The following is a 20,385-nucleotide window of genomic DNA, read 5'->3' as shown; positions in this document are numbered from 1 at the left end:
TGTAAGCAAACGTAATGTCAGATAGTAAGTACTTACGACGACGGGGACTATTGGGGCCCGTGTAACGATCTTTGTTGCTGTAGGTGTTGGTCAAGAATACGAGCGCACTGCGTTCAACGTCAACACCTCTTCCTCCCGTCGTGCTATCAGAACTGTATCGTTTCCACCTCTCTCCCTGGAATCGTGGCTCCTCATGAACTTGCGGTCTGGCACTTTTCTAAGCTGAGAGCTCGAGAGGCCAGTACATGCGCTGAATGGAGGAAAGGCGGAGCTACTTGGTCAACTGGAGACGTGCTCACGGTTGATGCATAAGCGGCATTGTCTCGTACATAATGCTCAATGAAGGTGGTCCGATGACCCTTTCCTTCAATCGTCCATCTTGCTAACATTTCAACAGGTTCTGGTTGGAAGCAGCGATGTCTACTCTGCCTGGTCATGATCATACATCCAGCTCCACCCCCTCCTTAGACGGCAAAGGGGGTACAGATTCATCTGCGGAAGCAGGAAAGTCAACGAGAAGAACGGGTCTCAGCTATGGTACGCCCTAATCTGAAAATTTACTGCTGGCTTAAATGGCTAATCTACTCATGCAGTTTATTATCGTCTATACACCAAACTCGGTGCATTCCAATCAATTCACCCCATTTACCACAACGACCATTTAATTGGCCGAATTCCAACGAAATCTTTTCCCCCTCCTCATACCGTGACATCTATCAAGCGATCCCTATGCAAATTTGAGGGCCTTTTGGGGCCCGACAAGGCGCTTGTTTTCGCACCTCTCTCAAGCCCAGCATCCAGAGAGAACTCTGCCCGCATCTCTTTGAACGCTCCTTCTGGGCCAGGCCTGTCTGAACATGATCCGATCGCGCTGGTTGTCGAGTCGGAGAAGCGGACCAAGGAGGTCTCGCAGTCGGAGAGTCAGCGGCCGGAATGCTGTGATAATACTAATATCCACTACGGCAAGTCTTGTGCACATCTCCTGCCCAAATACTGCACTCATCAACTTTGCAGTATACTATCGTGTTTATCTATCAGAGGGCGAAGGGGAAGAAAAGGCAAAGACGTCGTTTGACGAAAGTGACATTTCGTTAGGGCGCATCGACACCCTCTTCATCGCTCCCCCTCTCACTGCTGGGTCTCTGAAAGCACATATCGCAAAAGTTGAAGGCCTGGTCACGCCGGGTCATGCACTGTACAAGGATATGGAACTCTTCCAAGACACGAATAGTGACGCTGCCATGAGCGACAGTGATATCATATCCTTTGAACATGACACTTATCCCGGTAGTGATGAAGGCGACCCCGTAGCCCTTGTCAATGCAGCCGCCAATACAGCAACGGACCAAAAGACTAAGCGTACGCCAGGTAAAGTTCGCGGCGAACATCCATTATACACTGCAGCAACAAACTGTGCTTTTCAAGGTGGACCAGCTCCAAAACTCATGAAACCCGCTCGAATACTTTATACTAATGGTGAGTGACGTTCCTCCGATTATCCGATCCTTATCCTAAAGTGTCCCATAGCACGCTATGAAGTAAACAAGCATACCTGGCTATCAGTAATCCAAGATGAGATCGTTCACACGGATGGAGTTGTCGTCTCCATGATAAACTGGATTGACAATCGTATGTCTTTCCTTTTCTGCTTTATCACAGATCATTGATGCTCTGTCGGAACAGGGTATTATCCAGCATACATGGCGATCAATTCCAAGGGTGAAAAAGGCTGTAAGTTTCCGGTTTGCCCTTTGGTCACTAGCTAGATGTTGATTTTCTTTGGCAGTTGTGGAACAGGGTGAGTGGCCTCCTCTCTCTTTCGGAGTATTTGATAACCACCGTTTGCTAGAATACATTAATTTTATTTGATTGCTGAACATTAGAGAGAGTGTATGCTTTCGGAATGGGATATGTCGGGACTTAGGCCAAGAATGGGTCGATGTGCTGGTACCGTACTAGATCTGTAATGCAAGAAATGAGGAAACTGATTACGAAAACGAAGCAGACATCGCGCAACTGCAATTGCCGACTGTTCAAACTTTGTTGTCTTATCGCCAATACCATTGCCACCATCCTGAAACATAGCGACGTTCCAACCGGCCTCGTTCTAACCGTCCGCATCGTCTTCGCTACCAGGCCGCTGAGTCATACTCACAGAGTTTTGACGCTGAACGTTAAGCGCTAGCGCCAATGCCTTGTGGATGGGCGCATGACAAAGGCGTGCCCGATATCTTTTTCCTCAGATCGTCCGTCTTGCTAATATTTGTACAGGTTCTGGTTGGAAACAGCAATGTCTACTCTGCCTGGCCATGATCATACCTCCAGCTTCACTCCTTCCTTGGACGGCAGAGGGGGTGTAGAATCAGCATCTAAAGATGGAAAGTCAATGAAAAGGACGGGTCCTAACTATGGTGTGCCCTATCCTGAAAGCTTGACTCCCGGTGTCAATGGCCTGATTTACTCATGCAGTATATTATCGTCTATACACCAAACTAGGCGCATTCGAATCAATCCATCCCCTCTACCACAACGACCGTTTCATTGGTCGCATTCCAACGAAGTCTTTTGCCCCTCCTCATACAGTGGCGTCTATCAGGCGGTCCTTGTGCAAACTTGAAGGCCTGTCCGGGCCTGACAAGGCGCTTGTATTCACACCGCTCTCAAGCCCAGCACCGAAAGAAAACTCTGCGCGCCTCTTTTTGTCCGCTCCTTCTGGGCCAGGCTTGTCCGAACAAGATCCGATCGCATTGGTTGTCGAGTCGGAGAGGAGGTCCGAGGAGGTCTCGCAGTCAGAGAAGCTCCCTGAACGCACTGATGATACCGATATCCACTACGGCAAGTCCTGTCGATCTCTCCTACATAAATATTACACTCATCAGCTTTGCAGTGTACTATCGCAAAGACGTCTTTTGACGAGAGTGATATTTCGTTGGGGCGCATCAACACCCTCTTCATCGCTCCCCCTCACACCGGGTCCCTGAAAGCACATATCGCAAAAGTTGAAGGCCTTGTTACGCCGGGTCACGCACACTACAAAGATATGGAACTCTTCCAAGACACGAATAGTGATGCTGGCATGAACGACACTGATGTCATGTCCTTCCAAGGCGACGCTTATCCGGGTAGCGCTGAAGGCGATCATGTAGCCCTTGTCAATGCAACCGCCAACAGAGCAGCAGACCAAAAGGCTAAACCTACACCAGGTAATGTTCTCGGTGAATATCCACTAGACACTGCGGCAACAAACCGCGCCTTTTCAGATGAACCAGATTCCAAATTCACGAAACGCGCTCGGGCAAAGGGTGTTCACTGTGAGTAACAGTTCCTGAGATAATCGAATTCTCATCGTAGAGTATCCACTGCAGCAGTGAACCCACCTGGCTATCAATGAACAATGATGAAATCGTTCACACGGATGGAGTTATCGTCTCTATCAGGCGTATTTCTTTCCTTTTCTACTTTGGCACCAGTTTATTGACGCTTTGTCGGAACAGGGTGGCCAGGATACATGGCGATTAATTCCAAGGGTGAAAAAGGCTGTGAGTCTCCAATTTCAGACCTTTGGGTTACTAAGTGGTTATTGATTTTCTTGGCAGTTGTGTACAAGGGTGAGTAGTAGTCTCCTCCCTCTGTCGGAGTATTTGATATCCACCGTTCATTCATAGACTTTATTGCTTTTGATTGATTGGTGAACGTCGGAGAGAGTGTACGCTTTCGCAATGGGATATGTCAGGAATTAGGCTCAGAAGGGATTGATGTACCAGTACCCTAGATCTGTCAATATGTAGCACAAGAAACGAGGAACTGATCACGGAAAAATCGCAACTTGCAGTTGCCGATTGTTGAAGCTTTCAAACGTCCAGTCCTGCTCACATATTCAAGCGATACATGAGGTATAAGTAACTATATGATAATATTGGAGATACACACGAACAAAATCGAAAACTCTCGCAAAGGCGCGCGTTCATTTACTTCTTCAATTCCTCATCGGCATAAAGAGATCATAAAAAGTCGTAAAGATCATTGAAGTCATAAACCTAGAAAAAGTATGTCCCCCCGACGAGGCCCAAAATCGACCATTCAGGCACCAAGCATCAGCACTACCTCCTGCCCCACCTCGCCAACCAACTACAAATCCCAACCCCAGTCAACCTCCTCACAAGCGCCTTCAACACAACGGCACACACGCCAATGCCCACGAGCACGAGTTAACTCCCCCGTCCACCTGTTGAGAGGTATAGATCGCGTGGGGCTTCCTGGCAGTCGCGTCGAGGTCTTGTTTGAGGGGGGATTGAGGAAGAGGCGGTTGTAGTGGAAAAATTCGGGTTGAAGGAGGAACGTGTGTTAGAGGAGGGAGGGCAAGAACAAAAGCGAAACGAGGACGTCTTGTCGCCAACACACGAAAGACCACAGACCGAAAAGAGTGATGGGCCATGGATTCAAACCAAGTGCCAAAGTGGACGCGTTGAGGCTACCAAGTTGAGCAAAATGCATTTACATTTCTTCTTCTTCATTCGCCTTCCCGAGAATGCCCTGCTTGAAAAGATCGACAAGAAAGGCGGAGGACCCTCGTCATTCAATGTTAACCGGAAATGTTAAGTACATTCGAAGTGGATATTCTTGACGCCCTCGATGTCAATGGGCGATCAACATTCGGTTGGGGAAACGACATTGTCAGTGGAGGGGGGAAAGATTCGAGTACGGAAGTTGGTCTGGACAAACTTGCGTAACTTTACGCTGCGAGGTTCAACATAAAGGGTCCCATCATCTTTGGTCTGGGCAGCTGGTGGGAGGAGCCTTATCCAAAAAAACGTGGGAAAGGCTCTAGACGATGCTGGTAAGGGCTCTAGGGAGAAGAACGAGGAGATATCGCGTGCTTACGTCGTCATCGAGGAGAAACAACCCCTCAAGCTGATTGGGCTGGAGGCTAAGTGAGAATCCTGTTGCACCGGCCAATGGCTTCGATGGGAGAAATCATCTCCAAGTTTATCGCAGGATTCATCTGGAATGGCGCCGATAAGGTTACGGCGATAAACAAGAGTTGGCTGGCATGAAACACACCGCGAGTTGCAAGGTAACCAAAGTACTCGTCGAACCGCCGCTCTTTGCCCTTCCCCAATGATCCATATGAGGCGAAACATCGGGCACGAGAGTATCGGATTCAGGCCTTTCATAAAACCTGAGGCTCCACGAACAGTGAAGTTTCAAGCAACGCCATCTTCGCACAACAAGAAGACCACGCCGAAATCGTAGTATAGGCTATTCAATCCTGCAATATGCTGAATTATCGGAGTACTTGGTAGTGTTGCAGCGCGAGGTTTTTCATCGTTGAGCTGACTCGGAGTCTCATCCAGTGCCTAAACACTCGTAAGGCTGAGAGTGCGGGCATGATGAAAGATACGCACATAGGGTCCTTGAAGAGCGGAGAACATTTCATTGCAAAGGGATGGATAAGGAGAAATTCGAATATATATAGTTCAAGTTGGGAAACTTCGCCGTCATGACGTGGCGAAGACCTAAGTATTCGCCGTGGACCTCTTTAGGCGGTATGATTTGAGAGACGGCGCCTTGTTTATTGGTAGACTGGAAGGACGTGAGGTCGAAGTTAGATGTAAAGCGGAAGAGAGGGGAACCGAGATCACAAGAGTTCGTCCTTTCAACCCTTGTTCAACGTTCAAACGTTCACGCTTGGTTCACGCGCACGTTCAACCTTGTACTTTCTCCACTTCCAACCCTCCTCAATAGCCACTCTCTTCCTCCCAGTGCACCGTCAGAACTGTATCGTCAGGGTTTATTGTCTTCTCACATATAATTGTGGATTCTCATGGACTTGCGCTCCAGCACTCAGTTTCCACCCGGGAAATTGGGAGCTTGAAAGGCCAGTGCGCGCGCTGGATGGAGTAAAGGCGGAGCTACTCGTTCAACTTTCGGACGTCCTACTTGTTCTGGCAACGAGGTGACAGCATAAGCGCCTATAAGCGCCAATGCCTCATGGATGATGATCGATGAAGGCATGTAACTCTTTCCTACACTCGTCCATCTTGCTGACGTTTCAATAGGTGCTGGTTGGAAGCAGCTATGTCTAGTACTCTGCCTGGTCATGACCATACGTCCAGTTTCACTCCCTCCTTAGACGGCAGAGGCGATGCAGATTTAGCATCTAAAGATGGAAAGCCAACGAAAAGGACGGGTCCTAACTACGGTGCGCCCTATATCCCGGAAGCCTCTCCACTCCTGGTTTCAATAGCTTAATTTACTCATGCAGTGTACTACCGTCTATACACCAAACTAGGCGCATTCGAATCAAATCGCCCCCTCTACCACAACGACCGTTTCATTGGCCGCATTCTAACGAAGTCTTTTGCCCCTCCTCATACGGTAGCATCTATCAGGCGCTCCCTATGCAAATTTGAGGGCCTCTCCGAGCCCGACAAGGCGCTCGTCTTCACACCACTCTCAAGCCCAGCACCGATGGAAAACTCTGCGCGCCTCTCTCTTTTTGCTCCTTCTGGGCCAGGCCTGTCTGAACAAGATCCGATCGCGATAGTTGTCGAGTCGGAGAAGAGGACCAAGAACATTACGCTGTCAGAGAAGCTCCCGGAACGCTCTGATGATACTGATATCCACTACGGTACGTCTTGACGACGTCTCCTATCTAAATAATGCGCTTATTAGCTTTGCAGTGTACTATCGCCTTTACTCATCAGAAGGAGATGGAGACGAAAAGGCAAAGACGTCCTTTGACGAAAGCGATATTTCGTTAGGGCGCATCAACACCCTCTCCATCGCTCCCCCTCACACCGCTGGGTCTTTGAAAGCACGCATTGCAAAAGTTGAAGGCCTTGTCACGCCGGGTCATGCAGTCTCCAAGGATATGGAACTCTTCCAAGACACAGATAGTGATGCTGCCATGACTGATGCTGATGTCATATCATTCCAAGGTGACACTTATCCTGGTAGCGATGAAGGCGATCCCGTAGCCCTTGTCAATGCAACCACCAATACAGCTGCAGACCAAAAGCCTAAGCCTACACCGAAGCCTACACCAGCTGCAGACGAAAAGCCTAAGCCTACACCAGGTAAAGTTCTCGGCACATATCCACTAGACACTGCGGCAACAAACCGTGCTTTTTCAGATGGACCAGATTCAAAATTCACGAAACGCGCTCGGTTAACTGGTACTTACGGTGAGTAACAGTTCCTGAGATAGTTCAATTTTCATCCTATAGTATCCCACCGCAGACTTCAAACCAACCGATCCCACCTGGTTATCAATAAACAAAGATGAGATCGTATACACAGATGGAGTTATCCTCACTGTGATGTACTCTGGTACCGGCCGTATTTCTTTCCTTTTCTACTTCGTCACCAATTTGTTGACACTTGTCGTGACAGTGTTGAATCCAGGATATATGATGATTAATTCCAAGGGTGAAAAAGGCTGTGAGTCTCCAGTTTGCCTTTGGGTCACTAGGTTGTTGTTGATTTCCTTTGGCAGTTGTGCATCCAAGTCAGTGGTCTCCTCCCTCTGTTGGAGTATTTGATATCCACTGTTTTGCTAGATAATGTTGCTTTTTTCTGATTGGAGCATTGGAGAGAGTGTATGCCTTCGGAATGGGATATGTCAGGACTATGGCTCAAGAGGGATTAATGTACTGGCACTGCGGATCTGTCAATATGTACCACCAGAAACGAGGACTCACTGATCATGAAAAACGAGCCAGACATCGCAACTTGCAATGCCGACGGTTGACGCTTTCAAAAGTTCAGTCCTGCTCAAATACTCAAGCGATACAGTAACTATATCAGATAATACGAACAAAACCGCATACACACACGTTCATTATTCAATTTCTCGTCAGCGTCAGATCGTAAAAAAGTCGTAAAGATCATAAAAGTCATAAACCTAACCAACGTTACCTCCTGCTCCTCCACATCCCAACCCCAGTCAACCTCCTCACAAGCACCTTCAACACAACAGCACACACGCCAATACCCACGAGCACGAGGTAACTCCCCCGTCCACCTGTTGATAGGTACAAATCGCGTCGGGCTTCCCAGTCGCGTCGGGGTCTGCTTTGAGGGGTGGTGGTGGTGGAAGAATTTGGGTTGGAGGAGGAGGAGGAAGAACTTGGGTTAGAGAGGAACGAAGACGTCTTGTTGCCCAATACACGAAAAGACGACGGAACGAAGAAGAGTGATGGGCCATGAACTCGAACCAACTGCCAACGTGGACGCGTTGAGAGCACCAAATTGAGGATCACGCATTTCCTCGAGCTCTTGAACTTGTTTAGAACGTTCTTCAAGCTCATATCTCTCTCTGATCAAGCGCCCGTTCTCGCTCATCAACCGCTTGCTCAAGTTCCACGCCTCTCTCGTCCCTCCCGCTCCCTCTGCTCAACTGCATTCTCCCTCTCCTCCACCTCCCGCTCCCTCGTTTCAACACTCACAACCCGCCAAGAAGCGCTAGACCGACGTGAGCTCGGACTGGCGGCTAGACAGGAGAGGGGATGGATGAGAAGGTTAGGGAGGTGCAGAGGGGTGTTGAGTATCGTGAGGATGCTGTGGGGCGACGTGAGGAGGCGGTTGCAAGGAGGTCGTGTTCTGTCGTGTCTTGTTCTGTTGTGTGGGAGTGCGGGCCCAGATCCGGAGCAGAAGCATCCCCAAACGCTAACATTGATGTTGCTCGGGGTGGGTCAAGATCGAACACATTCCACAAGTCCGGTTTCCTCTCCTCCCGGGTAAGGCAGAAGACGAGCTTGATGGGGCAGTTTGATCGTTTCTTCTCATTCCGTCCGTGTGTCAGACTCTTCCCTCGTATTGATACTAAGACCAGCCCAGGGCTAGGAGCAGAAAACGAGAACAGATCATGTACTGCCCCCCGCGATGGAAGAGTGAACTGAGTCTTGTTGGGTGAATGTGAATAGGACGGGGAATGTTATAGTCGGAGAATAAGACGTGGAATCTCGCTAGTTCTTATTCGGTGAAGTTGACCTCCGTTCTCCTAATCGTCGTTGTCGTCCTCTGAGCGCGAGGATTGTTCGAGGGACACTATCATGCCTTTCACTGTCCCGTTTACATTGAAAGTGGAATCAAAGCTGGTACCGCATCAACGCTAAGAGAGTTGAAGGGGAAATCGTCATAGTGGAGAGAATGAATGGGGAAGCTATGACCCGACTCGAGCCCGGCGTCGTAGGATGTTTTGGTGCAGAGAGCGGGAGGCGGAGAGGGGGTGGGTTTGGTGAGTTGTTGATAGTTAGGACCTTTATATCCAATACAATTATTAGCACTAGGTAGAAACGAAACCAAGGACAAGAAGAACACGTACCCATCCAAATTCTCAAAAACGTCTTCCGCGTTAACCTGTTTTTCCGGACGACTGCAGTGATCAATTGGTTCTGAACGTGCTGAGCCCCAGTGTGGAGTAGAGTAGGCGGATATGTGTGTTGTGGATCTTCTGTTAACTTGAGGGTGAATATGGTAAGGATGGGTATCAGCGCTAGACTCGAACCAGTCTCTAAGGGGTTCAATTCACTATGTTGAGTACTAGGGGAGGGACGGAGAGGACTTTGATGGACGAGTCCGGATTTGATCAGAGTAAGGCGGGTAATTGAACCCATAGAGACTGGTAGGGATTAACCGTAAGGTAACCGACAAGTTTTGAAACTCCGATTATCGAGTATAAAAGGAAATTAAGGAGCACGTGTCTTTGCTGATGGCCAAGACGCGTCGCGTGTATCAACTCGCAAAATACAGCTCTTGAGAGTATGGGCCCTCAAAAACGAACGCGATCTGACAAATTCTCAGTTAGAATAATAGTAGCTTGTATTTAACTTATTCAAAATCAGCAGGTGTAATAACAGTGAAAGGAAACTGTAGTCGGGCATTGTACTCCTCCCTCTGCTGGTCTTGTTCTCCATCAAAATCAGCTGGTGTGATATTAGTGAAAGGCAATCGCAATGCAGCATTGTACCGCTCCCTCTCCTTCCCCTCCTCGAGATCACCAAGCTTTTCATAAATTGATGAGAGAGCTCCCAGCAGCAGAATTCCCCATTTAGTCGCTTGGCCGGTCATCGTGTCATGTCCAATAGCCCAATGAACCTGCCTTCGTAGCTCTGCGTGAGTGTTCAATCGCTCACCACATGTCGCCAACTTCTCGATGATATCGTTTCCCAATAGCACGCGCCCAGACATTGTGGTCCCAACTCCATAATATTCCTCGACCAGATCATTGTCCGCCCAATCCATTAACGCCTCACGGATGACATTTTCCTGGTCTTTTCCGATAGTCTTTTTCTTCCCGCGCTTGAGGCCTGGTGGTTTCACGACGTCCACATCTTCTACGGGAAACAATCGGGGTTCACAATTGTCACAGCAACGCGTTCCCATGATGGGTTGGTACGCTGTGTTGGCGGGATAGATAAGTTGCACTTTGTAGAGTTAGTTATGTGAATCTTCGGTTTAAAATCCCACTTACATTTTTTACTGTTCTCAAAAAATGAGTCCCACACAACCCGACGACAGGACTTAGTGCCGACGAACTTCGAAAGTGCATTCGCCTCATGAACGTCTGTATCTGTAGACGCTTTGCCCTTTCTTTTCATTTTTTGGCTTAACGCCGCACCTGCTGCCGCGTTGTCTCCCTCACCCTCTGACGCCGATTCATCAGCGGCAATTCGGACACCTTCAGGACTGACTTGTTCCTCCATGCCTTGGACCTCCGCCATAAGATCTTCTTCATTGAGGTTTGTTGCTTCTGCTTCCTGCCCAGACACCGCGACAGTTCCACTAACCTCCTGTGCAGTGACGCCGTCCTTCATTACACTTGGAGACACGATCAAAATCCCTTCTCCGAGCTTCTTTAGATCTCGCCCTGCTCGCCCTGCACGTTGAACAAGGGCACAGAACGATGGCGGAAGGCCCCACAAAACCACGCGCGCAATATTACGCATGTCACATCCCTGCCAGTGAAAAATTCAAAAAACAATTTCTATAATCATTGAAAGGGAACATACCATGCCGACGGCATCAGTAAAAAATAAGATGCGCATTTCTCCCTTCTCGAGTAATGACTCCAGCTCACGTTTTCGTTTCTCGCCGACATAAGCATGATAAAAAGCGATACAATCGGGATCGATACCCTGCTCGATAGCCCAGTCCCTGGCCCGATCTGCAGCGTCCTCGGTGGTCGTTCGCTGATTACAATACACGAGGGTTATCGGAATGTCCCCGGGTTTCTTTGCGTCTGGAGGGATTAAAAAGCGTATGTCGCCCTTAGTTTCTTCTGAATGCTTCATCGTTCGGACGGATACTGCCACATTAGGTCGTGCATTGGTTAATCGCACCATTTTCTTCTCGCTACCAAGCTGCAATTTGTGCCGTACGTCATTGAGAACATGACTGGGAAGTGTCGCTGATGCCACAACAAACGGGACATTTTTAGGAAACCGACCACGAAGCACACCAAGGCTAGCGTAGTCTGAACGAAAGCTTCCGCCCCACAAACTGATACAATGCGCTTCATCGATGCAGACAGCGCGAAGTGCAGTAGCAAATCGGTCCTTTGACAAAACGGCGGTCCGAAAGTCTGAGGAAATCACAATTTCAGGTGAAACGATGACCTGGCGAAATTTCCCAGCGGCGATATCCTTTAACAGTCAGTCACTTCGTTCACAAATGAAAAATCTCACTCTCACTGCATATAGTTTATCAGATCCCATGCGAGACAATGTCTCCTTGCATACGGCAACTGTAGCAATACCTGCTGTCTCTGCCTTGATATTTGTAAAGATCACAGCAAAAGGTGAGCAGAAATACGGTGACTTATCAATCTCTCAAAACTTACCTGGTTTATCATAAGTGCAGTGAGAGGCGAGATGGTGAGGACAATGCTATCCTCATCAAGCACCAATGGTAAGGAGAAGCACAGTGTTTTCCCACTTCCAGTCCCCACGTCGACGACAACATCCTGGCCGCACAGTATTGCTTGAGTGGCATCTAATTGCCATGAAAATGGCTTTTTATGCCAAATTTCGTAAGCTCTTGCAGCAAGTCGGTTTCTGGGCACTTCCTCCGGCTTATACTTTCGAACTTTCGAAAGGAGGGGCATGGTGAGTGGTCAGTTACGGACACCAGCGTCATTCAGGCTGCAGGTGCATGTCCCGGATCATGGATCAAATATATTCACTACTAATTTCAAATAGACATATAAATACAAGTCATTTGCATGTACCCAAGTTTGTTTCCGTAAGGTTTCGAGTATCAACGGCTTCATGAACGCGTTGCAAGAACTTAAGTCGAGGATCTGTTAAGGTGGGTTGCCTTATTGAGACGATGATCGGACTTCGAAATTTTGTCGGTTGCATCACGATCAATCCCTTCCAGACGTTATGGTGAGTAACACGATCCCAATAACGGCTGGTTTGACGGCCGTCTGTGGACAAAACTCGCTTTTTTTTTCTACCTACATACTTTTCATGAAATAAAGCTGGCAATTGTCAAAGATTGTCAAAGATAGCCAAAGATTGTTGAAGATTGTCAAAGATTGTTCCATTACAGAAACATGTGAAGGAAGAAAGCCAAATTTTGCGAACAATCTTCAACAATCTTGCGGAATCTTCAACAATCTTTCAGTTACAGTTAGGCTTTGGTTCTATTTACAACCTGAGATCTTTGGCAATCTTGCATTTTGTAGGTCTGTACGTTTGGTACACGAGCAAAATTGAGACTGAATAATCTTGGAAAATCCCCCATAATCTTCCAGATTCTCAGCTTTCCCTCAATCCCAGAATTGAGGGATCTTCAACAATCTTCAACAATTGTTAGGAACCACCAAGTTGATCATGGATCTGGTGAGGGCATCTCAGCACTGTGACCGCTGCCGCTGGTAAGCAGTGGTAAGCGTCATAAGGGAGATGATGTCATGTTTCCCACCTTCGAGGACCAAAATCCGGTCCATTCGGTGTCCGAATGGACCGGATTTTGGTCCTCGAAGGTGGGAAAATACTATATCACCATTGTTTCGAAGTGAGTTTTCATCTGTTTCGCCTGTTGTTGGGCTTAGAGTAAACACCCAGTATGAGGGAATCGCCACCTCCATTTTCGAAAGACCACGTTTTGTTGTTCTTCCTGGATGTTAATTTTTATGCCTGAGTGGGGAACATTTCACTTAGCAGTGAGTTTTCATCTGTTTCGCCTGTTCTTGGGCTTAAAAGAAACGCTCAGTACGAAAGAATCACCGTCTTCATTTGCGAAAGGCCGCGTTTTGTCGTTCTGGCTGTATGTTAAATTTTTATGCCCAGGGGGAGCATTTCACTTAGCAGTGAGTTTTCATCTGTTTCACCTGTTCTTGGGCGTAAAAGAAACGCACAGTACGAAAGAATCACCATCTCCATTTGCGAAAGACCGCGTTTTGTCGTTCTGGCTGTATGTCAAATTTCTATGCCCAGGGGGAGCATTTCACTTAGCAGTGAGTTTTTATTCGTTTCACCTGTTCTTGGGCTTAAAAGAAACGCCCAGTGCGAACAAATCACCATCTCCATTTGCGAAAGACCGCGTTTTGTCGTTCTGGCTGTAGGTCAAATTTCTATGCCCAGGGGGTGCAGTTTCACTTAGCGACACAGTTTTTATTCATTTCCCTGTTCTTGGGCTTAAAAGAAACACCCAGTGCGAACGAATCACCATCTCTATTTTCGAAAGACCACATTTTGTCGTTCTGGCTATATGTCAAATTTTTATGCCCAGGGGGAGCATTTCACTTAGGAGTGAGTTTATATCTGTTTCATCTGTTCTTGGGCTTAAAAGAAATGCCCAGTATGAATGAATCACCATCTCCATTTGCAAAAAACTGTGTTTTGTCATTCTGGCTGTATGCTCTGTTGACCCTTGAGGATCACTGGGACATTGTCATCAATCTATCCCTAATGTCTATGATCTTGACTATTGCAGACTATTTTTAGATGTTTGAAACCCATTTTCCTTTTTATGTTTGACTTGATATTGACATGCATTGGACAGGCTTAAATCAAGCCAAATCCAAACCACATGGCAGAGCTCCAGTCAATACAAAAAGGGACGGAGGGATGGTTGAAGTGGAACACAACATCTTTTATGCTGAATTGATGACAAGGTTGATTTACTGACTCAGCCAAGGCAAGGTTGAGCACAGCGGTTATCAGGGAAGTACTGGCCTCTATGGCATCACATCATTGCTATGAGTTCTAGGTTTGGGAGCCATGTGGTTGTGAGCAAGGTATCCCTTCTTGCAGTGTTTTTGAGAGACTGATTGAGAGTGTGCTCTCAATCGAGACATCCACAGTAAACAGCAACTCATTCACCATGCACAGAGTCATCAAGGCCAAGTTGGATGCTAGTGTGGGTTAAGGCTGGCCAACCTTACTGGGACACTTGCAAAGGCAGGAATATATTGAGTGAAAGGTGGGATGGAACTAGCCTGGATCCAAGGTGTTAAGAGAGGTCGACCATCATAAGTGGGGTTGACCCTCTTGGTTCTGCAGCATTGCAAAGACCACTCAAGCCCTCTGGTGATAAGTATGAAATGAATCTTGGAGCACAGAAGACTGGTTGCCAAAAAGAGACAGATGTCTGACCACCCCAGTGGTACACCGTTGTTTCAACAGACTTCACAAAAATTGGTATGGACAAGAATCCAGAAACTTGGTGTTTTTGGTATCCAACATTTTGCACAACTTTCAGGGGTCCTCTGTCATGCTCAGTAAATAGCGAAGTCAGACATTAGTCACAAGAAAGTCACCAATTAGAGGGTGTTTGACTAAATGTCATTTTTTTTAAGCATTTCTGACTATGCTCGTAGTACAATAGTCATACATTAGTCCTACAGTCAGTCATGTAGTAGTCAAATAATAGTCATACATCAGTCATTAATGCTTGGGCCCAATTCAGGATAGGAAATAGGCTGAATCAAATTATATTTGACTACTTTAAAGGATACATATAGTAGGCCTAGAACCTGAGTATAGTATGAGGGGGGGGAATACATGTTGAGTCCATTCAAATGCTCCAAGGACACTGTTGAGCAACCCATGACCAGATCCAACATCCATCAAATCCTCTGCATCTGAGTCTGAGTCGTTGCCATTCCCATTTGCATGGGAAATGGGGAGGGAAGAGCAGGTGTTGATGATTGTGCCACCTGGATTTGAGTGGGAGGCGTTGTCGGGTTAGGAGCTGTGACTGCCACATTTTGGTGGTGGTGATGGTGGGACCTGCAGCCAAAGAGTGTCATCAGTGTTGTCAGTAAACATTAAACCTGATGCCAACTTAACTCTTTGTTGAGTCGCTGTCACATTTTTGTGTAACGTATGGAAGTCAAAAGTTGTGTTTGACAGAGGGAGCTTGCGATGGTGGTATCCTCGAGTGCTTGTTTTGTGTGTCAGATACATCTGAAAAAGAGCAGAATCTGTCAATGAGGGTGTCCGTGGGTATAGCTGGTTGAGTGTTGAGGAAGAGTATGTGGGGCTGTCATCAAAGTGACAAACAAGTTTAAGTTCAAGCTCAAGACGAACTTTTCAATGAAGCAATCATGTGACTTTCAAGTTTGTGGAAGTCCAACTTAGCACCGAAGTAATTTGTAGACAAAAATTCTTGGCATAGCCATGGGTAGAGAAAGTATGACAATGTTGATACTAATATAGGACTAAACTTACCTCCCATTTGTTGCCAAGGGAAGTTTGAGGGAAGGGTGGCATGAATATTGCAGATGTGTGACAGACATCTGACAGACCTCTGACTTTGTGTGATTTTGCTTGACTTTGCTTTTTACTGAGTGTCATGGCTCAAAATGGCCTTGAAGTCATGGGAACGACAACACCTCCCTGATCATGGATATGCTGATGCTGGTCCTGGTACTGGGCAGGCACCAAGTTGAAGTTATTCAACAATCATTGACAAGATCTGGAGAGAGAATATATCAAATGTAGAAATCTGTCAAATAAAATGTCAAAGATTGTTGAAGATCATTTGTTATTCCTTTACAGATGCGAGTTGCAAAGAAAGTAAAAAAAGCCAGAGAAAGTCAGAAAAAGTCAGAGAAAGTTAGAGAAAGTCAAAAAAGTAAGAGAAAGCAAAGATTGTTGACATTTGTCAATTTTATGCAAGAAAGTGGAAGAAACTTGGACATTGTTGAAGTTGAAAGATAGTTATAGATTGTCAACAATCGTTACAAAAAAAAAACGTAACTACATTGACAATTGTTCAAAATCATTGAAAATCTTTGACAAAAGCTGAAGATTGTCAAAGATTGTTGACTATCATTGACTTTTGTCAACAATATTCCTTGAAAATTGGGTTCCTCTAAAAAAAAAACAGTTTTGTCCACAGACGGCCTTCATACGGCTGGTGTCGAGACTATATCAGCGCAGTGTTTTGTTTTTCGACGGATGCGCAAGATGCCTGTGTCGGTGGATGTTGTTTTATGGCGTAGGAGTCTGCGTTTGATGAGGGTTTGAATTCATTGAAGTGACGATGGAAGTAGAATCCTTTGTCAATGAGCTGCAATGCGGTGGTTGTGAACCAGATGTCAACGCCATGGCTTGACTTGCGATTCGTTTGAACCTCCGCGCCATGACGTCAACAAATCCCTGGATGGAGTGTGCAGGCACGTTGAATGGCCATACGTTTTTTGGGCATCGGTTGGCTGAAATTCTTTTACGAACACGCTGTTTATTGCAAGCGCAATTGGCATTGACAGGTCCAAGTAAGTAAGTATTCGGGAACTTCAGGCTGTCACTGGTAATTTATTCCTCACAGCTTCCTCCGAAATAGCCACTCTATTCCTCTCATCGCACAGCCAGAGGTGTATCCTTTCCACTTCACTCCCTGGTGTTTGTTGACCCACATCATGAACTTGCGCCTCTCGGAAGTTCTTCATACTTTTTTAGGCACTGGGGATATCAAGAGTTCGAGAGGCCGGTGCATGCGCTGGATGGAGGGAAGGCGGAGCGATTCCTTCAACTTGAGAACACCCTACGTGCTCTGGCACGGAGGTGACGGTCGATGCATAAGCGCCAATCAAGGCGCCAATGCCTCGTGGATGGGCGCATGATGAAGGTGTCTCCGATAAGTGTTTCCTTCACTCGCATCTTGCTAATATGGCGGCCAGGTCCTGGTTGAAGACGGCGATGTCTACTCTGCCTGGTCGTGATCATACGTCTTTAGACGGCAAAGGGGGTACAGAATCAGCATTGAAAAAGACAGATGCCACTAGCTATGGTGCGCCGCTATCCCGAAAACTCTACTGCTGGCCTCATCTACTCATGCAGTATATTACCGTCTATACACCAAACTCGGTGCATTCGAATCGATTCACCCCCTCTACCACAACGACCGTTTCATTGGCCGCATTCCAACGAAATCCTTTGCCCCTCCTCATACCATGGCGTCTATCAAGCTGTCGCTATGCGGACTTGAGGACCTTTCGGAGCCCGACAAGGCGCTTCTCTTCACATCGCTCTCAAGCCCAGCACCCAAAGAAGACTCTGCCCGCCTCTCTTTGAGCGCTCCTTCTGCCCCAGGCATGTCCGAACACGATCCGATCGCGTTGGTAGTCAACTCAGAGGAGAGGACCAAGGAGGTCTCGCAACCAAAGAAACTGCCAGCACGCTCTGATGATACCAAAATCCATCACGGTAACTTGTCTTGTCGACGCCTCTTACTCCTGTAGTGCACTCATCATCAGCTTTACAGTATACTATCGCGTTTACTTATCAGGGGGAAAAGGAGATCAAAAGGCAAAGACGTGCTTTGACGAACGTGACATTTCGTTGGGGCGCATCAACACCCTCTTCATCGCGCCCCCTCACACCGCTGGGTCTTTGAAACTGTGCATCGAAAACGTTGAAGGCCTCGTTACGCCGGGTCATGCACTCTACAAGGATATGGAACTCTTCAAAGACACGGATAGTGACACTGCCATGAACGACACCGATGTCATATCCTTTCAAGGTGACACTTATCCGGCGGGCAGCGATCAAGGCAATCCCGTAGCCCTTGTCAATGCAACCACCAATACAGCTGCAGACCAAGATGAAGGCGATCACGTAGCCCCTGTCAATGCAACCACCAATAGAGCAACGGACCAAAAGGCTAAACCTACACCAGGTAAAGTTCTCAGTGAATATCCACTAGACACTGCGCCAACAAACCGTTTTTTCAATCAGATGGACCAGATTCAAAATTCACGAGACGCGCTCGGTTTATTGTCCGTGAGTAACAGTTTCTGAGATACTCTGATTCTCATCCTATAGTATCCCACTGCAGCTGTGACAAAATATGATCTCACCTGGCCATCAATACGGGAAAATGAGACTGTTTACACGGATGGGGTTCTCGTCTCTGAGTCCAGGTGGTACAATCCTACCAGTATTTCTTTCCTTTCTGCTTCGTCACCAGTTTGTTGACGATTTGTCGTGACAGTGTCTTCTCCAGGATACATGGTGATTAATTCCAAGGGTAAAAAAAGCTGTAAGTCTCCAATTTGCCTTTGGGTCATCAGTGGATGTTGATTTTCTTTGGCAGTTGTGCGTCAGCGTGAGTGGTCTCCTCCCTCTGTCGGAGTATTTGATATCCATCGTTTGCCAGATGATATTGAATTTATCTGATTGGTGAACATCGGAGAGGGTGTATGCTTTTGGAATGGGATATGTCAGGATTTAGGCTTGGCAGAAGGGGTCGATGTACCGGTCCCGTAGATTTGTTAACATTTAACACAAGAAACGAGGACTCACTGATTATGGAAAACGAACCAGACATCGCAACCTGCAATACCGACGGTTGAAGCTTTCAAACATTCAGCGCTGTTCAAAGATTTAAACGATACATACATAAGGTATAAGTAGATATCGATCAGATATATACACGAACAAAAAACCGAAAACGCTCGCATTCATTTATTCAATTCCTCGTCAGCATCAGTCAAAAAGAGATCGTAAAAAAGTCGTCAAGGTCATAAAAGTCATGAACCTGAGCAAAGCTGCTCCCACCAAGGTCAAGCAAGGTCAACTACCTCCTGCTCTTCCTCTTCAACCAACTCCACACCCCAACCCCAGTCAACCTCCTCACAAGCACCTTCAACACAGCAGCGCACACGCCAATGCCAACAAGGACGAGGTAACTCCCCCGTCCACCTGTTGAGAGGTATAGATCGCGTCGGGCTTCCCATTCGCATCAGGGTCTTCTTTGAGGGGAGGAGGGGGTGGTAGTGGGGGAATTCGGGTTGGAGGAGGGAGGGCAGGAGGGAAAGAGGAAGGAAGACGTCTTATCGCCTAATATACGAAAGACGACAGACCGAAGAAGAGTGATGGGCCATGAATTCGACGATATGGACGCGTTGAGACCACCAAGTCGAGCATCACGCGTTTCCTCAAGCTCTTGAACCCGTTTAGAATATTCTTCAAGCTCACGTCCTCTCTGACCAAGCGCCCGTTGCAGCCCATCAACCGCTTGCTCTAATTCCACAACCTTTTCTTCCCTCCATCGTACCTCACGCTCCATCCTTTCAACCGCCCTCTCCCTCTTTCTCTCTCCGCCCAACCGCCTCCTCACGTCGCCCCACCGCCTCCTCACGATACCCAACAACCCTCTTTTCGATCCTCTCCTGTCTAGCCGCCAGCCCCAGCTCACGTTGGTCTGGGGCTTCTTCGCGGGTTGTGAGTGCTATCCGGAGGGCAAACAAGTCTGAGCTTGAGTCGTTTGAGGCGAGAGAGGTGAAGTTTGAGTCGTTGGGAGTGAGGAACGTATTGCCGTGACCAGGTTCTTGGACTTGTTTCTGTTTGACAGGTCGATGGTGTCAAGGTGGGTCAAGGTCGAATGCGGTCCATAAGTCACCTCTCGTCTCCCTCCGTCTCCTGCATCTTTCTTCCTCTTCCCGTTATTGTCTTTCTCGTCGATGGCTTTCTCCTTCCCTTTCTCGTCGATAGTATGGTTCGGCCCCCTCTGTCTCTGGATAATTGTGATGGAGCGGTGTCGTAGCTTCTTTCTGTTTCCGCTCCTGGTTTAGTCTGTGTGTAAAGAACAGCGCCAGATGTATTTCTCATAACATCATCACCAGACGTATCCCTCGCAACATCATACAATCCAACCAACCCCTCAACTCCAACTCCAACCCTGGGCTGTGGCCTAGGATGATGATGTTTAACAGACCCAGAATCGGTCACCGTCGTACCCACACCAGCACTGGAAATAGGTGGGGTCTACGAGAAGGTGTTGTCCGCTACGTGGCGGGAGAGGAAGGGACGCGTGTGTTGTTGGCCTGGACCGCCTATGCCCAGAGGGGTCGGAATTGCAGTGAATGGGGGTATGGAACCTGAAGATCCCGTTGGGAGTAAAGATAAGGGTAGAGGCGCATGA

General features: G+C 47.5%; 4 protein-coding genes across 4 annotated transcripts; 3 read left to right on the top strand and 1 right to left on the bottom strand.

The window, feature by feature from the left end:
- Positions 1-14: 14 nt before the first annotated feature.
- LACBIDRAFT_328177 (uncharacterized protein) lies at positions 15-3,685 on the top strand (the record flags this gene model as incomplete). The annotated part of the gene is made up of 15 exons (XM_001882200.1): positions 15-24; positions 84-204; positions 398-537; positions 594-920; positions 1,015-1,476; positions 1,528-1,629; positions 1,684-1,731; positions 1,787-1,798; positions 2,186-2,246; positions 2,272-2,411; positions 2,497-2,888; positions 2,918-3,311; positions 3,495-3,539; positions 3,597-3,608; positions 3,666-3,685. 15 exons carry the CDS (start codon positions 15-17, stop codon positions 3,683-3,685), a joined length of 2,286 nt encoding a protein of 761 aa, XP_001882235.1.
- Positions 3,686-4,048: 363 nt separating this feature from the next.
- Positions 4,049-7,800, top strand: LACBIDRAFT_328176 (uncharacterized protein; the record flags this gene model as incomplete). Its single annotated transcript, XM_001882199.1, has 10 exons — positions 4,049-4,235; positions 4,313-4,594; positions 4,784-4,931; positions 5,312-5,367; positions 5,842-5,956; positions 6,060-6,202; positions 6,293-6,631; positions 6,684-7,187; positions 7,243-7,443; positions 7,589-7,800. 10 exons carry the CDS (start codon positions 4,049-4,051, stop codon positions 7,798-7,800), a joined length of 2,187 nt encoding a protein of 728 aa, XP_001882234.1.
- Positions 7,759-11,857, bottom strand: LACBIDRAFT_299079 (uncharacterized protein; the record flags this gene model as incomplete). Its single annotated transcript, XM_001882069.1, has 6 exons — positions 7,759-7,772; positions 9,329-9,379; positions 10,478-10,961; positions 11,016-11,648; positions 11,697-11,774; positions 11,846-11,857. The coding sequence occupies 6 exons, from the start codon at positions 11,855-11,857 to the stop codon at positions 7,759-7,761; spliced, it is 1,272 nt and encodes a 423-aa protein (XP_001882104.1).
- A 5,203-nt stretch (positions 11,858-17,060) lies between these two features.
- LACBIDRAFT_328174 (uncharacterized protein) lies at positions 17,061-20,385 on the top strand (the record flags this gene model as incomplete). Its single annotated transcript, XM_001882198.1, has 11 exons — positions 17,061-17,250; positions 17,301-17,666; positions 17,749-18,242; positions 18,285-18,399; positions 18,454-18,501; positions 18,556-18,567; positions 18,887-19,146; positions 19,422-19,685; positions 19,816-19,830; positions 20,008-20,038; positions 20,177-20,385. The coding sequence occupies 11 exons, from the start codon at positions 17,061-17,063 to the stop codon at positions 20,383-20,385; spliced, it is 2,004 nt and encodes a 667-aa protein (XP_001882233.1).

Source organism: Laccaria bicolor, genomic scaffold (assembly GCF_000143565.1).
Source record: "Laccaria bicolor S238N-H82 LACBIscaffold_15 genomic scaffold, whole genome shotgun sequence".
Lineage (NCBI taxonomy): Eukaryota > Fungi > Basidiomycota > Agaricomycetes > Agaricales > Hydnangiaceae > Laccaria > Laccaria bicolor.
Note: the sequence above shows the minus strand (reverse complement) of the source record. Positions and strands in the feature narration are given on the sequence as shown.